The following is a 17040-nucleotide window of genomic DNA, read 5'->3' on the forward strand; positions in this document are numbered from 1 at the left end:
TAGAAGCCATTATTCGATTAAGGGCTTAAGAGAGTCTTTTGGCTAAAGAGATTGCTGATATGGTAGAGGTGGTGCAGTTTCCTATAGCTGAAGAAAACAGACTTGAATTTAGAAGTGCGTTAACTGAGATTAGTCCTTCTCTTTACTGAATGCCGAAGTTTAAAGGTTCCTGTACAAAGTCATGACCACTTAAATTATGCAGCATAGTTGTTTGGCAGTCTTATGATAACAGTGCTATCATCCCATTAAGATATATTATTATGAATTAGAACACGTAAACTTTTTCATTAGAATTTCATGTGATACCAGTGTGAGAGTTGACTGATCTTATTTGTTTATGATATATTATTTTTCTGTCACTGGTAAGACCATTTATTATGCATGAAAGCACGGAAATACTGAAGAAGACAAAATCTGAGTCTTGTCTGAACCAGGATTTTGATTCTGTTTTTCATCAGTTAACTTTTTGACAGGTGCTTGAGTACTTAAACGTTAAAGTGCGTTTCACTTAAATGCAATGTATTGCCTAGAACCCTCATATTCCTAGGCTTAATTTTTTTGTGATCTAGAATTTGTGTATCTTAACAAGGCTGAAGTGTTAGTTGTCCATTTGCAGGAAAATAAACAGAAAATAAATAAGCATTTATTTAAGGGCCTAGTTAGTGTATGCCAGGTACTATTCTAGACCCTGGGCTGTAGGAAAGAAAGGTGAATTTAATAGCTTCCCTTTGTTTGAGGAGCTCACAGCCTGGCTCCTATTTTTATAGACTGGTAAATAAATTAATTAAAAGACAGTCTAAGTGCTAGAGGAGAACTTGTATTAAATGCTGTGGAGACATGGAAAAGGTTGCACCTTTTCGTGCACAGTCTTGGAAGGCTACTCAAAGGAAGTTATCTTTTGCGCTAAATCCTGATTGTGCATTTGGCAATATCTTCTGTAATTAGAAAACACTTTAAGTACACTATATTCTGATGAAAATAAAATTCACATAAGATGTTAAATATTCCCCCTTTATTGTTAAAACCGTGCTTGAAATACAGTGACTTAAAAAAAGGGAGGAAGTGAAGCTTTACTTTGTACTTTCCATGGTTGTTAGAAAACTTTTTTTTTTTCTTGAAATGGCATTTGAATTGATACATATTGTTAGTCCCTTTAAATTTCACTTCTTAACTCTCTACAGCCTGTAGCATTCAGTGGAAATGTTTAGTTAAGGAACGACTTTGGTAATACTCATTTGAAGTTCTTCTGCTTAACTCTTTAAAAAATTATTAAAAATCCTTTAAGGATAATTTACAACCTTGTGCATATTCATCTATGTAATTTACTTAAAAAGAGCACCCTACTCTATATCTTTAAAAAATTATCATCTGCGTGAAGCAATAGTAGAAATATGTCAATGTGTATATATACATAATTATCGCAGATCTTATATACAAGGTCAAGATTTTTGTTGCTTGTTTTCTTCTGTACTCATTTTTGCTTCATTATAGCTTGATGTCAAATATCTTATTTGAGCATTTTTCTTTCTAAAAACTGATTTTTACAAATTTTAATTACAAAAGCAATAACCATAAATGAAACTTGTGTTTATTATTCAGACAAGTTCCCAGAAAAATACTGAACTTAAATAAATACTTAAATCACAATTACAAACTTCTGACATCTTTCATTGTTGGAAGTCCTACTATGCCTTTTTTTTGTTAAAGAACATATAGCAATACAGATTTATTTGCAGTCTGGGGTTTCTCTTTTAAAATATATCTATTTGTGTATCATGATTTGTAATATACTACTCTTTTGCTGAATATGTTATTTTATACTATTAGGATCTACAGCTGGAATATGGACAAGGACACCAAAGTGGTTACTTTTTGGGTGCAAACAAGTAAGTAAAGTTCTTTTTAAATTAAATTTAAATTCACAATTGAGTTACTTTATACTTTAATGTATTTATTATATTATGTATTTATATTTATTGTATATTTTATTATATATAATATTTAATATATAAATATATTTTAATATTTCCAGAATTAAATGTGTTAGTCTGGTAGATATGTTTTATAATATGCTTTTAACTTTTCTTCATTGCTACTTTGCTAATTATTTAGTCAGTAGCTGTCATAATGGGGACGATCACCTTAAGTTTTTTATATCATGCTACTCTGTAGACCTTACTTGTTAGAAAAAAATGAAGTACATTCCAACTGAAGACAATATATGTTTCAGGATTTTTTTTCTTTTCTTTTTAAAGTTGACCTGTTTATTCCTTATAAAACTTGCTTTGGTCATGTCCCACGTGTGTTGGCTCTAAAAATAGCTGGGAATATTCATACTGTTTAGAAACCTTTATCCTGACTTTTTAGCCATTAAGAGCTTTTCAAAAAGTAGGTAGTAGTTAAAATGTGTCTGGTGTCTTAAGAATTATCAATTCATGCAAGAAGTAAATCCAACAATTATTAAAGGCCTCCTCTATGCCAGGCACCTGTCTGGATGGTGCAGCACTGTGGTGAAAAGGCGGCTTACAAGGTGTAACAATTTAAGGTGCTTGCAGTCCTGAGTCAGCAAGGGAAGGGGACAGGACTCTGCTGTTCCCAGTAGGTTCTTATTTCCCGAGTTCGTGAATAGATTGTCATTATAAAATCTAATTTGTAAGGAAATACTGTTTAAATTGCCAAAATCTCCCAGCAAGGTAGATACTATTTTAATAATCAGAACAACTTAAAATTTCAACATATGATTTCACTTCCATTAGAGAGTTGAGAAATATACTTACATCCATACTTTAAGCAGTTGAGAAATGGTGACTAAAGACGAGTAGCTCGCATTTAAAGGTAATGCAAAATCATGTCTCTCTCCTTTTTTATAGACTCAGTGTTTCAATACACCCTCTTTTCTCAACACGGAGGAAAGACTTTGACAACCTAGAGAAATGCATTAGTTTTGATTTAAGCTAAAACTTCAGTTAAATACGATGAGGTGTTTGTTTTTTTTTTTAAATTAACCTGATTTAGGTTTCCTAAAATGGAAAATAAGCTTAAAATTTCCCTCGTAGACAAATGAAATTTTATCTAAAGAGTAACTATGTGCTATTTGTAATCTGTCCTGATTCGTTGATAGACAGCAAAGAAAGTTTGTCTCATAGTGGTTAGCAAATAAAAATTCTGAAGTGCTTTTTATGTTGTTTTGTCTAAATTTAAAGTCACTGGTTTTAAGGACCTTGTTAGCAAATTTTAAGAGACAGTGGATAATTTGGAGAAATATTTCATTTGTCCTTTTTTGGTTCATTTTGAAATTATTTTTAAATTATATACTTGCAGGAATGCAAAAAAAAATATGACCCATCACTAAATGCTTTTCCAGATTCCTTAGTTCCCATTTCTAATTGTTAGACATTTTCATAATATATAGTTACTTTGGCTAGGTAAAATGTTAATAATTTACCCAACCTTCATTTTTTGATTAATTGGATCCCTGCTTAAGGAACTGTATTCTATATAACGAATCACTGGCAAGGTAGGTTGGCCAAAAATTTGACCTTTGGCTGTGTTTCGTGTACAGGTATATACATACATGTGACATGAGCATGGATGTAGCACTTCTCTTACTGTACTGATACGTCTGCTTTATTCTTGTGACTAGGCAGTGTTTTAAAACTCACAGGATTTCCTGCTTTCTCCATAGGTGATCAGGCAGACAGATTTCCATTTATGGGTTTCTACCTATTCCAGACCAAACAGGAACTAAGATAGTTTGGTTGTTTTGTTTTGTTTTCTTTTTATTTATTTATTTTTTTTAAGATTTTATTTTTATTTATTTGACAGAGATAGAGACAGCCAGCGAGAGAGGGAACACAAGCAGGGGGAGTGGGAGAGGAAGAAGCAGGCTCATAGTAGAGGAGCCTGACGTGGGGCTCGATCCCGTAACGCCGGGATCACGCCCTGAGCCGAAGGCAGACGCTTAACCGCTGTGCCACCCAGGCGCCCCTGTTTTGTTTTGTTTTGTTTTTAAAAGAATGATATGTATTTTGACTTACTGGGTTTTCTTTTCTTTTGAATGCTGTTATTATTAGGATCAACTTTTCTGATCATTTAAAACCAACAAAATACTATTTTTAAAAGAAAATAAATTATTTCTGATTTTGTTTTTAATGTAGAGCAGAAATTCTAACGATAGATTCTCTTCTAAAGACTTAAATAATGGTGAAAAGAGTAAACTGAATTACACAGTTCCTGGCACAATTGTGTGTAGTAGTAGTAAACGTCAGATCTGGAGTCAGAACGCTCTCTTCCTGTAAGCTATGTGACTTTGAGAAATTAACCTCAGTTTTCTCTAGTAAAATGGGGATTATAATAGTTCTTGCCTTGTAGGGTGCTAAGGGTGAAATGTAGTAATCATTGCAAAGCATTTAGGACAGTTGGGGTTTAATAAATACTTATTAATTGCCCTTATCTGTAGTATTTACTCAGTAAGTAATTGTTGATTTTAAGAGCAAGTGAATACAAGTGAATAAAATTGCTCTTTGGTTTTAAAGAAATAGGAAGTTTTTTTGTTTTGTCTTCAAATATAATTGGGACAGTAAAGATTTTTTTTGAGCCATTTAGGCAATTTCAGATTTTAGTAACCAGCAGCGTGAATTTCTTAGCTAATTTGAATATGCTGAATATTTTGGCTGTGGTTTTTACTTCCCTGTATAAGTTTCTTCACTTCACCAGTTAAATCTATGTTTGCATATTGTTCCATTTTTAACTTTTCATCCAGATTTCCTAGTTATTTTCGATTGACTTAGTAACTCTCAGTATCTGTGGGCATCGTTCTGTTTTATTTTGTTCATTACTTTCTAAAATTTCCATACAGAAGAATCCACATGGGCTAGTGAATATTGACACTGTTTATTGTAGAGCACCCAATCTTAGTGATTAAATCAGTGTCACATATTTCTCTAGGGCTCTCAAGATACAGTATTTACTGTAAATGAACCTCCTAGCAAATTTAGCCATGTTTCATTTTTTCTTTTGTAAAGCCTGAAAAGCAAATCATATATCCTACTTTTCATTAAAACTTCATGAATTGTATAACTGTATTAACAAAGTATCTGTAACACATAGTAGGAGATTTACAAGTAAATAAACAATAAATTTACGTGAGTCCCTAGGCATAGGCTAGTTGCTTTTCTATGATCTTATTAAGCTTTTCTCTCTTATTCTTGGAGAACCTAACACTCTCAGGAAGATTCTTTTTTAAAAAGTGGAATGCCATGTAAGTCCAATTAAATATGGTAATTGAAAATAAACTACATTTTGAATTTCCTTTTTAATTATTTTCAAATTTGAATATTCTCTGCTGGAAAAAGGTGCCCCCAAAACTGTTGTCATGTGTGTAAGAAAGTGTTTTTCATATCTTCTAAAAGGATATAAAAGCCCACTGTATACTTCAGAGTTACTATGTTTAACTTAGTAGAATAGTTTAAAGCAGTGCTTCTTCAATTTTTGGTCTCACGATCCTTTACAATCTTAAAAATTATTGAGAACTCCAGTGAGCTTTTGTTTCTATGGGTTAAAACTGTCAATATTTATAGTATCAGAAATTTACACTGAGAACTTTTCAAAATATTTACTTATTTAAAATAGTAATATACTCGTTACATGTTATCATAAATAACATTTTGTGTGTGTGTATTAAAAAAAATTTGTCATCATTAAGGATCAATTTAAATGCCACCGCTTTATGATACCTTCCTTGTAACACCACTTGATTCCTCTCATGAGACTTAGGAGCAGCAAATAATTGTGATAATAGATTTTATATATGTCAGTGTAATTCAACTGACTTTTTGTTGAGGCCCACTAATAACATTTTTTATGAAAAACAGCTAGATTTTTCTGAAACAAAGTAATAGTAAGAAAAGTGTCATTGTTGGGGTGCCTGGGTGGCACAGCGGTTAAGCATCTGCCTTCGGCTCAGGGAGTGATCCCGGCGTTACGGGATTGAGCCCCACATCAGGCTCCTCTGCTATGAGCCTGCTTCTTCCTCTCCCACTCCCCCTGCTTGTGTTCCCTCTCTCGCTGGCTGTCTCTATCTCTGTCAACTAAATAAATAAAATCTTTAAAAAAAAAAAAGTGTCATTGTTTTACATTTTTTGCAAATCTCTTTAATATCTGGCTTAGTAGAAGACAGCCGGATTCTCGTATCTGCTATTAATCTGTTCTGTTAACATGCATTTTGTAATCTCTGGAAAACTCCAGAGTTTCATTCTCAATGAAAGAACAAGAGTGCAAAGGGTAAATGCTTTTTTTATTATATGCAGTATGAAAATAGTTTTGTTCTTGCAGACCCCCTACAGGAGACCAAGGGACCTTGGAGATCCCTAGACCACACTTACAGAATTGCTAAAGAAATGTTGCTCAGTCAGTCATAATAAAGAAAATACTAATTGAGTACTTAGTGTATTCTGAATTACTATTCTAAGCATTTTACCCATATTCAGTGTATCAGATAAACACTTCGATGTAGGTTATAATTGTTATAATTCCTGTTTTATAGATACGGAAACTGAAGCATTGCAGATAACTTATTGAAGGCCACGCAGCTTACAGGGACAGAGGCAGGACTCAGATTCAGGCTCACTTTGCTTCATAACCTGGCATCGGTTTGCCATCCTGCTTCTAGTCAGAGGCTCCTGCCTTCCTAGAGCTGGCCCCTGAAGAGCTTTGTGAGTTAGATGATAGATTTGACTGAAATACCGCAATTTTTTTGATCTGCAGAACAGGATTTGCAATTAGTTTATGGCTTTCCCATGTCATTTACACTTGATTTAGAGCTTTGTCGTTTTTTAATATTTAGATTGTTAGTAAGCTGGCCTAATTAAGATATTTGAAGACCAAAATCTGTTCTATTAATTGTTTATACCAGCTAACCATTCCTTTCAGTTTCTCTGGTTTTATGTTTTGATAATTCTAAGGGCAGTTTTTTCCAATACATATCAGAGGGGGAGAATGATTAGAAGGTACTGCCTTACAACTTTCAAGGAGAGTAAGTTTTCTGTTGACTCACTTTCACCTCCGTAATCTGGTAACCATGTATCCTCCTATCCCATTGGCTTTAAGAAAGCTATGGAGTTTTTATGCTTGAAGAGTGTAACATAGGAAATACGCTGCATGAACTTGCAGTGACAAGAAGTAAGGGAACTTCAGGAATGCCACGAGTGCTCTCTTACATTCCTGAATATCAAAGTTTCATAAATTGCTCCTAATGATAAAATCCTCACACCTGGTCTGATACAGGCTTAGTCTCCCAAAAGTGTAAATGTGTTTGCCAGTACACCACTGGAGAACAGATGCTTCAGGTAAGTGAGTGTCTTCCGTGAAAGCCAAGTGCTACTACATTCATGTATTCACATCACATGCATGCATGCTTTTGCAGAGATCCAACCTGTTGAGTTTCATTTTGTAGGATTGCCTGAGAGCATGTTTTTTTTAAAGTGTGTCACCTTCCTTATTTTAAGAAAAAGAAAATATAATTTCAGGTGTCAGGTAAAATGTTCCAGGTAAAATTTGAGTCCTGGAAACCCCTGACTATGACCCTGCAATTATGGTTTTGTCAGTCCTATTGTGACATTTCATGGTGGGTTGTTCTCTGTTTGAATTGGTATTTTTCAGTAAACATTAGGATTTATTTTGTTCATTTCAAATACATGTATAAAGACATTAGCAACAGAAAATATAGATATATTATTAAATATAACTTGACGTTCTATGGTATAGAGATCATTGTAGCGGATGTTAATGAACAGTAAAAAGTAATTTAAAAGTTTGTGGGTAAGGTAAAAGTGATGAAAATATGTACTTGCTATACCTTTGCTTATTTATTCACATTTTTTGTTCTTGCTTTTGTTTTCTTTTAAGGAGTCTTCTGAAGTCTGTTGAAGAAGAATTACATCAGCGGTAATTTTGATTTTTAATTAAGCTTAAAAAACTTTATGTCATAGATGAGTAAAGTCTCTTTGCCCCCTTCTCTGTCACGTAGCCGAAGGTTGTCTTGTTGTTGTTTAATTCTGAATACTATAAAGCTGCAGAAATAAAATTCTGTCTTGCAGTAGCCCTTCCTGCATTTTCTAAAATTTCTTCTTAAGCCATTTGGTAAAGTCCGTTTAGTAACAGTGGAATTATCCTTTGTCCTTAGAGGGCATGTGGCGCATTTAGAAGATGATGAAGGGGATGATGATGAATCTAAACAGTAAGTTCTGTTTCTGTTTTTGATAAACGAAAACGTGTCATTTGGTTTAATTTCATAAATCTGACAGCTTAATATTGGCAGTAATCTTAATGTCATTAGTAACATAGTATTATGGGTTATACCACAGTTTCTATCTCTTTCTCTATTCTAGTTGTGTTAGCTCAAGCAACATTAACAAAATAACCATAGCCTGGTGGTTTAAACAATTGATCTCATAGTTCTGGAGGCTGGGAGGTTCGGGCTCGAGCTGCTGGCCAGTTTAGTTCCTGGTGAGAGGTCTCTTTCAGGCCTGCACGTGGCTGCCTTTTCACCATGTTCTCAACATGGGCTTTCCTCAGTCCAGGCATGCAGAGACAGAAATCTCTCCCCCTTTTCCTGTCTCATGAGGACCTCACTCTTATGACCTCGGTTGACCTTCCACTAAACACTAGAATATGAGCACAATTCAGCCAAGTTGTCTCCTCTCTGTAAGAGGGATTACCTTTCCTCCCGTTTCCGATAATATATTCATCATTTCCATCTAAGACCCCAGCAGAATGGCTTTTAATGTCCACATTCTACCAACATTCTGTTGGTGATTATTTATATATTCTCTAAGAAGATGGAAACTTTCCTCCATCTCTCCTCTTTCTGGTCGTTCATCAGAATCACTCTTAAAGTCCATATTTCTAGCATGTACCTTAGAACTCTTCCAGCCTCTACCCGTTACTCAGTTCCAAAGCTGTTTCCACATATTTGGGTATTTATTATAGCAGTACCCCACTTCTTGGTACCAAGCAAGTCTGTCTTAGCTCCGTCTGCCATAAGAAAATACCATGGACTGAGTGACTTGAATAACAGAGATTTGTCACAGCTCTGGAGTCTTGGGTGTCTAAGATAAAGTAACTGCCCATTCAGTTCCTGGTAGGGGGCCCTATTCCTGGGTTGTAGACAGCTGCCTCCTTGCTGTGTCCTCGCATCATCTTTTCTTGATGTGTACATGGAGAGAAAGAAAGAGCAATCTCTTCATCTTCTTATAAGGTCCTGTTGGGTCAGGACCACCCTTAGAACCTCCTTTAACCGTAATTACCTTCTAGAAGCCCTGTGTCCAGATAATAATCACGTGGGGGGTTTGGGCTTCAAGATAGGAATTTTGGTGGACAAAACTCAGTTCATAGCACTGACTGATGACAAAGAACTTTGAAAGAAACTAATTGATGACAAACACAGGAAATATATCTTGTAATTTAATGTTGTAAATTAGTAATTGGTAGATGCTATAATTATTACTACAACTACAGAGGCTTGTACTTTGTTGAATAAATTTCATCTGATATGTTTTAAATAAACACATACATTGGATATAAGTGTATTTTTAAAGAGGGAATATTTTCACTTATGTAAGCATTGATACGTAGTTTTTTTAGATTTTTGTTTTTCCCCCTTTTAAGAAAGGTGCAGTTTCATGGTAGAGTGACACCTGACTAGCAGCTGGAGGCATGGAGGCATAGGTCTTCCTTTGTACCTCACTACTCTGTGACCTTGACTCAGGCCACTTAACCTCTTGGGGCCTCCCTCTCCTCATCTGAGAGTTAATGCTCGATCATCTTTTAATTTTTTTGTACATCTAAAATGCCAATCCTGAGTTGTAATGAATTTTAGCTTCAATCAAATAAATTCTACCTAAAATTTTGCAGCAAATGTATGTAGCTTTTGATGAGCTTTATCAGAGATATTTCATACCTAAAAGTAGTAAAAAGCTTACATTGTAATATATTTTTATACTATATCATTTTGCTATTTTTCCCTAAACTAATTGCTGCTTATGTTTTTATTATAATTACCTTCCAATTGATATAAACTGGAATTGTAGTTATCTTTTCCTGTTTTAATTTGAAACCAAGAAAGCATATCTCCTTAATTACTTCTGAATAAAACTTCATTCAGTATAACTTGAGCATTTCACAGAATATTTTGGAAAACGCTCATATTCTCAGAAAAAGGAACTTGTTTATGCAAATTTTCTTCCATATCTATGAAAAATTAATTATATTTTAGTAATAATTCAATTCTGATTCTGAACTCTCATGTTTTTATAGTTCAACCATGAAAGCGAAAGTTCCACCTCCTTTGCCACCAAAGGTAAGCAGGTTTGTTTTTCAATTTGAGTTAACGTGTGTGTGTATGTGTGATTGTTCTGCCACTGTAGTACTGTATTAATAGTTTCTCTGTAGCTTATTTTCATTTGGGATCCACAAAAAAAAATCATGAACAAGTTACCAACCATGATATAGATGATTGTGGTTATATTTGTTTGTCTTTTTTTAATTATCCCACTTTTTACTTCAGGAAAAATGTTTCATATTTTTCTTTTTGAATGAAACATGAATAATTTCATGTTTAATCATTGGTCTCCTTTTCTGTATTATTTCAGCCTAAGTCCATATTCATACCACAGGAAACTCATTCTACTGAGGATGATAATCAAGGAACCATCAAGAGATGTCCCACGTCGGAGAGCCCAGCAAAACCATCCCAAGTTCCGCCTAGACCACCACCTCCCAGATTACCTCCACAAAAGCCAATTGCTTTAGGTAATGGGGGAAGGGAGGGTGAGATAAGCATGTTACCAGGGTTTAGTACTGTGTGAAAAAAATGGAGGGTATCTTTATTTTAAGAGAGTATTTGAAATTTCTTTGAGAGAGGGGAAGAGGAAGACAACAACTATAGAGATGTTTTCTGCTTTTTGTCACATGGTTTGTAGTGTTTATATGACAGGATTACCTGTGACCCGTTCTGGGATTCAGATGTCCTTGTTTCTCATCTCATATCTAGCCTCTTCCCTCTGGAGAATTGGGAATGTTCAGTTCATCATTTATCTTAGCAAGGCAACTGAAGAGACTGAACTCTGACCAAACAGGACGGTGTGTTTTTGGTTGTAGGCTACTTGTGTTTTAGAAAAAGAGGAGGGTACTCTAACTTCTTCATTTTATTTTATCATTTTTAGAAAAAGATTGTCAGTATTGCTAGGTGTTTGCCTCCAAATTAATCCTAGATGTTGTTTTAATACTATATTCTTGCATATTATGCATAAGACGCAATTTAAAAAAGAATAATTAAAGTTTCCTGGATAACGTAGTGTAAATTGCCCCTTTCCTGAAAGTAGTTATATATTCAGTGTTTCTTTGTCTTTTACACAAATACATGTGCTTAGACATAACCTGATTGTAAATTTGTCTATATGAAAAAAGAGATGTAAGGAGCAGAACATGTGCATCAGACTCGTTCTTCATTACTAAATATTTCTGATGGGGTGATCCCAAATGAAGGCAGAAAACCATCTGAGAGATCGGATTTTTCTTTCCTACTTGGTAATTTTCTGAATGAAAGTTTTCATGAAAATTAATCCTTTTTAAATATATTTAAACATCTCACTGAAGGAAATGGAGTGAGCTCCTTCCAGTTAAATGGTGAACGAGATGGTTCATTATATCAACAACAGAATGAACACAGAGGCACAAACCCTTCAAGGAAAGAAAAGAAAGATGTACCAGTAGGTATTTATATTTATAAGCTCTCCTTGTATTTTTCTTTCTCATAGTTAAGTTAGTTTTGTTATTATAATTAATGAAACTAGCAATTACATATTTTACAATATGGTATTTAATATATTAATTATAATAATAGATTGCTTAAATCTTAAAAAAAAGTAACGTTGCTGTGGCAAACTTTGAATGATGGCCAGTTGGTTATAATGGTGTATTATAAAATGTGGCCTTCTGCATACAGGTAACTATTATTATTCTCATGGAGATAAGATTGATTCTTAAAAAGTTAGTTCTTTTTTCAATCTCAAAAAGTTATGGGAGGGGCGCCTGGGTAGCGCGGTCGTTAAGCGTCTGCCTTCGGCTCAGGGCGTGATCCCAGCGTTCTGGGATCGAGCCCCACATCAGGCTCCTCCGCTGGGAGCCTGCTTCTTCCTTTCCCACTCCCCCTGCTTGTGTTCCCTCTCTCGCTGGCTGTCTCTCTGTCAAATAAATAAATAAATCTTAAAAAAAAAAGTTACGGGAAGAAGAACATGGACACATAAGGAAAGCTAGAACTTAGGACAAGTTTTTAACTGTAGGCTACATAATTCATGGTATTACTACTCTTACTCAAAGAAAATACCTAACAAGGAGGAAAATTTTCCAGTAGGTATAAAATATCATTTCAGGAAAGATGAAATTAACCTTAACAGCTATTCCTGTTACAGATAAATAAATATTATTTATCGGGGATTAAAGTATTTTAACATTTGTGAAGAATTTGCTCTTCATCATCAGAAGACATTTGTCTGTCATCATAGAACTTAAAACAACAAAACATCCTTAAAATCCCCAATTCAGCATGAGATGAGATGGTATTTTTTTAAAGTTTTTGTGTATACTAAAGTTTGTTTTTGTAGATATTTATAATACGTTTAAAATGTTTATGTGCGTATAGCTATGATTTTATGTAGTAAGCACATTGCTAGAGGCCTTTGTACTATATCTAATCAACTTTTTTAAGATTTCATGACATAATATGATATACCATTTTTTATTTTCAGTTAAAGCACTTAACTGGGATTATCCACTGTAATTTGTGAAATTTAGGTAGGACATTGTTAACAAAAGCATAAAATGCCCTTCAGGAATAAGTTTTTATGAAGTCTGCCCAACCGAGCAGGGCCCTTTTGTTTTCATCAGTTTAAATTTTAGCAGCCCTCTTAATGTAGTGGTACAGAAATATACAGCCTTATGACTCTATAGTGCAGCATAAGAACCTTTGAGAGATGTATACATTTTTTATGTATGCATTTTTATCACTGTGTTAGCTCATGTGATTAGGGTAAGGAACTGCTATACGGTAGTAGTGAAACTAACAGTCTCAGTAATTCTGAAATATGTCCATGACTGTATCATAGGATAAACAGTATCCATGATATATTGAAACATGATTACAGTTTCTGCAGCTTGAAATTATTTATAGCCAGTTCTGTCGATACTTAATGTAAATCTGGCATTCAGAGCTCCCTAATTAAAAATGTTTTGCTGAAGTAGATGATCTAACATAATTTAAGGACATCAATATAGAACTAAGTACATAAATTATTTGCAAAATGGAAAAACATTATCAGAAATTAGTGGCCATAATAGGCTGTACATCCTCATACACATATCTATGAAGTAAAATTTCAAATAGTCTCAATTTCAAAAGTATCAGTAGTTACAGAAGTAGTACTACATAGAATATTTCATCTGTATCATGTATATGAAAGTAGCTTTTTAGTTAATTTTTGTCACATCATTTAGATAATTTTGACTTAGATTGAAAAAAAATTAGGATGTCATTCCTTAAAATATTTAGATTAACCTCCAAAGAAATCTAGACTTTCATAAAATTTATGTTTGAAGTATCATCTCAGGACGACTGGGTGGCTCAGTCGGTTAAGTATCTGCCTTTGGCTCAGGTCATGATCCCAGGGTCCTGGGATCGAATCCTACTTCGGGCTCCTTGCTCAGCAGGAGCCTGCTTCTCCCTCTCCCGTCACTCCCCCTGCTTGTGCCCTCTCTCTCTTTTTTTCTCTCTGACAAATAAATGAATAAAATAAAAAAAAAAAAAAGTGGCTGAGTTTATCTTGAATTAGGAAAGACTACATTTAAAAAAATAAATAAAGTATCATCTCTTTCCAAAGAGATTCCTTCTCCAGGGGACACGTCGTATACTCCAGGCATGCAGCCCCTTGGAAAAATATCTGGTATTCTTGAGCATGTTGTAGGTGAACGATTATGCTATTTTTACTCTCCTTATAATTATCAGTATACTTTGACCAGTGATTGATATATTTGAATCCATCAGAATGTAAAACTTCAATTGACATTGTAAGCAAGGTTAAGATAATTTACAGATTAGGTTAAGACATTTGTAATATATTTAATAGATAAAGTATTCAAATCTAGGGCACCTGGTTGGCTTGGTTGGTTAAGTGTCTGTCTGCAGCTCAGGTGCCCTGGAATCAAGTCCCACATCAGGCTCCTTGCTCAGCGGGGAGCCTGCTTCTCCCTCTGCCTACCATAACCCCGCTTGTGCTCACTCACTCTCTCTCTCTCTGACAAATAAATAAATAAAATGTTTTTTTAAAAGTATTCAAATCTAGATTATATAAAGAACTCCAACAAATAGATAAGAAAAAAATAACTCAGTTTAAAAAAATGGGAAAAGACAATTCACAGAAGAGAATAAACTGTTTTTTAAATATTCTTAATCTTCCTAACAATCAGAGCCATGCAAAGTAAGGAGAAAACATTTTTTACTGATCAGTTTGGTAACATTAAGTGTCTGTAAGACCATGAGGAACCAGGGAGCTCCTACATTGCTGGTGGGTATGATATGAAATGAGCAAGCACTCAGACAGTTTGGCGGTCAATATCTGCCAAAATGTAAAAGGGTACAGCCCTTTGTTCCAGTAGTTTCTCTCTTCACAGCATACCCTAAAAAATTTATTCACACATTCCATAGTAAGGTATATGCAAGGGTGATCATTTCTGCATTGTTGTTATAGTAAAAAATGGAAAATAACTTAAATATCCAGTAATAATTAGGTAATAGCTAAGTAAAGTATTATGTTGATACCGTGCTACAGTTAAAACAAATGGACCAGATCTGTGTGTACTGATAGGAAGATCTGTCCAAAATCCAGCATTAAGGCGAAGAAGAGGTTGATAAAACAGTGCGTAACTATTCATGTTCTAAAACACACACACACACACACACACACACACACACACACACACACACACAGTGTTTTCTGTGGGGATTCATACAAAGGAGGTATGGAAATATACACAAATACATGAGTGCATATCGTTGTCTAGTAAAAAGGCTTGGAAGGGTACACTCTAAACCAGTTTTTTTTGGGGCGCGGGGGGGACAAGTACCAGGAATAAGTGGACTATACAAGGGCTATAGGGAACTTTTCAGCCTTATCTGTATTGTTTCGTTTTACAAAAAGAAAGTATTCATGTATTTTATTTTGATACGTGTGTTTGAACTACAGTATTGTTACACCAAACAGCAACAAAAGAAGTATATTCATGCATGTATTCTTTTTCTAGAAGCCTATTAGTAATGGTCTACCCCCAACACCTAAAGTGCATGTAAGTATAAATATCAACTAGGTTGTTTTCAAGCTAAATACAATGACAGATAATTGCTTGACTGTGTATCTTTGGTTAGATTTTTATCTGTTTGAAAGAATCTCCTTTATTAATAAAAAAAAAATCTAGAAGATTGCTAATTTAAATGTTACATCTGAAAAGTAGCTTTACAAGACAAAATTATGGTAAATTATACATTTTAAAGCTCCTTTATTCCAAAATGTGTTGATATCTTCTAAGGCACATGGATACAATAGGAAGTACAAAATGTAGATTGACACATTTTTTCCTAGTGTTCTCAATTATCAAAAACAGAAGTTTAAAACTAGAAGGAACATTAAAGGACCATCTGGCCCAAACTCTTATTTTGACTGTGAGTAAAACTGAGACCCCAGAATCTTTGCAAGATCACAGAACTCCACCCAGTTCCTAGGTACACTCCTGTGTTCTACTGTGTCCTGGTTTGTTTTGTTTTGTTTTATTAGACCGTGCTGCCTTAGAATTAAAATTATATTAGCTCAGTGTAATTGTGCATCAGTATAGATAGAACTGCATTTTTGCCGCTGCAAACCTGTAACCTAAAATGTAGTGTGACGCTAATTTAGAAGGTGTCCACTGCATTTCTAGTCTGTACCCTTTCGACTCTTCTTTTGTAGTCTTTTTAGTTTCTTACTCCACTTTGTAATTAGTATTAAAGATCTGAATATTTATCCCTTATCTTACAAAATAAAAGTTTGGGGGCGCCTGGGTGGTACAGCGGTTAAGCGTCTGCCTTCAGCTCAGGGCGTGATCCCGGCGTTATGGGATCGAGCCCCACTTCAGGCTCTTCTGCTATGAGCCTGCTTCTTCCTCTCCCACTCCCCCTGCTTGTGTTCCCTCTCTCGCTAGCTGTCTCTATCTCTGTCAAATAAATAAATAAAATCTTAAAAAAAAATAAAAATAAAAAAATAAAAGTTTGGAGAGTAAAAGGCTCCCAAGTCTAGCAGAGACACTTAAACAAGAGGACACAATTTCCTGTTTGTCTACAGCGCAAAGCTCTCAGGTCAGGTGCGCGGTTGACAGGGAAGAGCTCATAACCGGAAAGCCAGGTATCATCAGCTTCCGGACTAGCTTATGGTTGGGGTTGGTTTGCTTATTTGGCACCTCATTTTGTCAATTTGGATTTTTAGGGGTTAGGCAGCACCTCCACATACAAATTTTGGCAGCTATCTTAAAAAATAATTATTGGAATTAGTTAAATGATACAATTTCTGCCCTACACCTTAAAAACATTTTTTATTGGTCTCCTACACCTGATGGTATTGCGAGGTTGTTGTTGTTTTTTGGTACCAAAATCTTAATAGTATTGGTTGGTAGGTTTCTATGAGGAAAAAGGAAATCTTAAGGTTTTTAATTTTCTTTTTTTATGTTAATATTTTTAATCCCTTATAATTAACTGTAGTAATGTGTTCTGTCTCTGGGTATCATCTCCATGTTTGTGAAGAAAATATTCCAGCTATAAAATGATGCACAATGCACTTCTTCTCACCAGATATTTTTGTATTCTTTTTCCCCCAAGTTGGTAGAAAAAGTGATTAAATGAATAAGCTTTCTTTATTTATTCTAACCTGAACAACAGTTCCAAAATTAACATTTTACTCTTTG

At 34.6% G+C, this 17040-nt stretch overlaps 1 protein-coding gene across 3 annotated transcripts in view; it reads left to right on the forward strand.

Moving 5' to 3' along the window:
- MAP4K3 (mitogen-activated protein kinase kinase kinase kinase 3) overlaps window positions 1–17040 on the forward strand; it is a 181968-nt gene that overhangs the window by 137669 nt on the left and 27259 nt on the right. For all 3 annotated transcript variants that reach the window (XR_006781710.2, XM_045809020.2, XM_045809021.2), the window contains 7 exons: window positions 1828–1886; window positions 7906–7944; window positions 8183–8236; window positions 10315–10357; window positions 10650–10809; window positions 11656–11768; window positions 15355–15396. Coding sequence is in view for 2 of the 3 variants with exons in the window: in XM_045809020.2 (XP_045664976.2) it covers window positions 1828–1886; window positions 7906–7944; window positions 8183–8236; window positions 10315–10357; window positions 10650–10809; window positions 11656–11768; window positions 15355–15396 (510 nt within the window). In the remaining variant the exon portion in view is untranslated. The remainder of the gene's footprint in view (window positions 1–1827; window positions 1887–7905; window positions 7945–8182; window positions 8237–10314; window positions 10358–10649; window positions 10810–11655; window positions 11769–15354; window positions 15397–17040) is intronic.

Source organism: Ursus americanus, chromosome 7 (assembly GCF_024610735.1).
Source record: "Ursus americanus isolate L20-20 chromosome 7, mUrsAme1.1.p, whole genome shotgun sequence".
Taxonomy (NCBI): Eukaryota; Metazoa; Chordata; class Mammalia; order Carnivora; family Ursidae; genus Ursus; species Ursus americanus.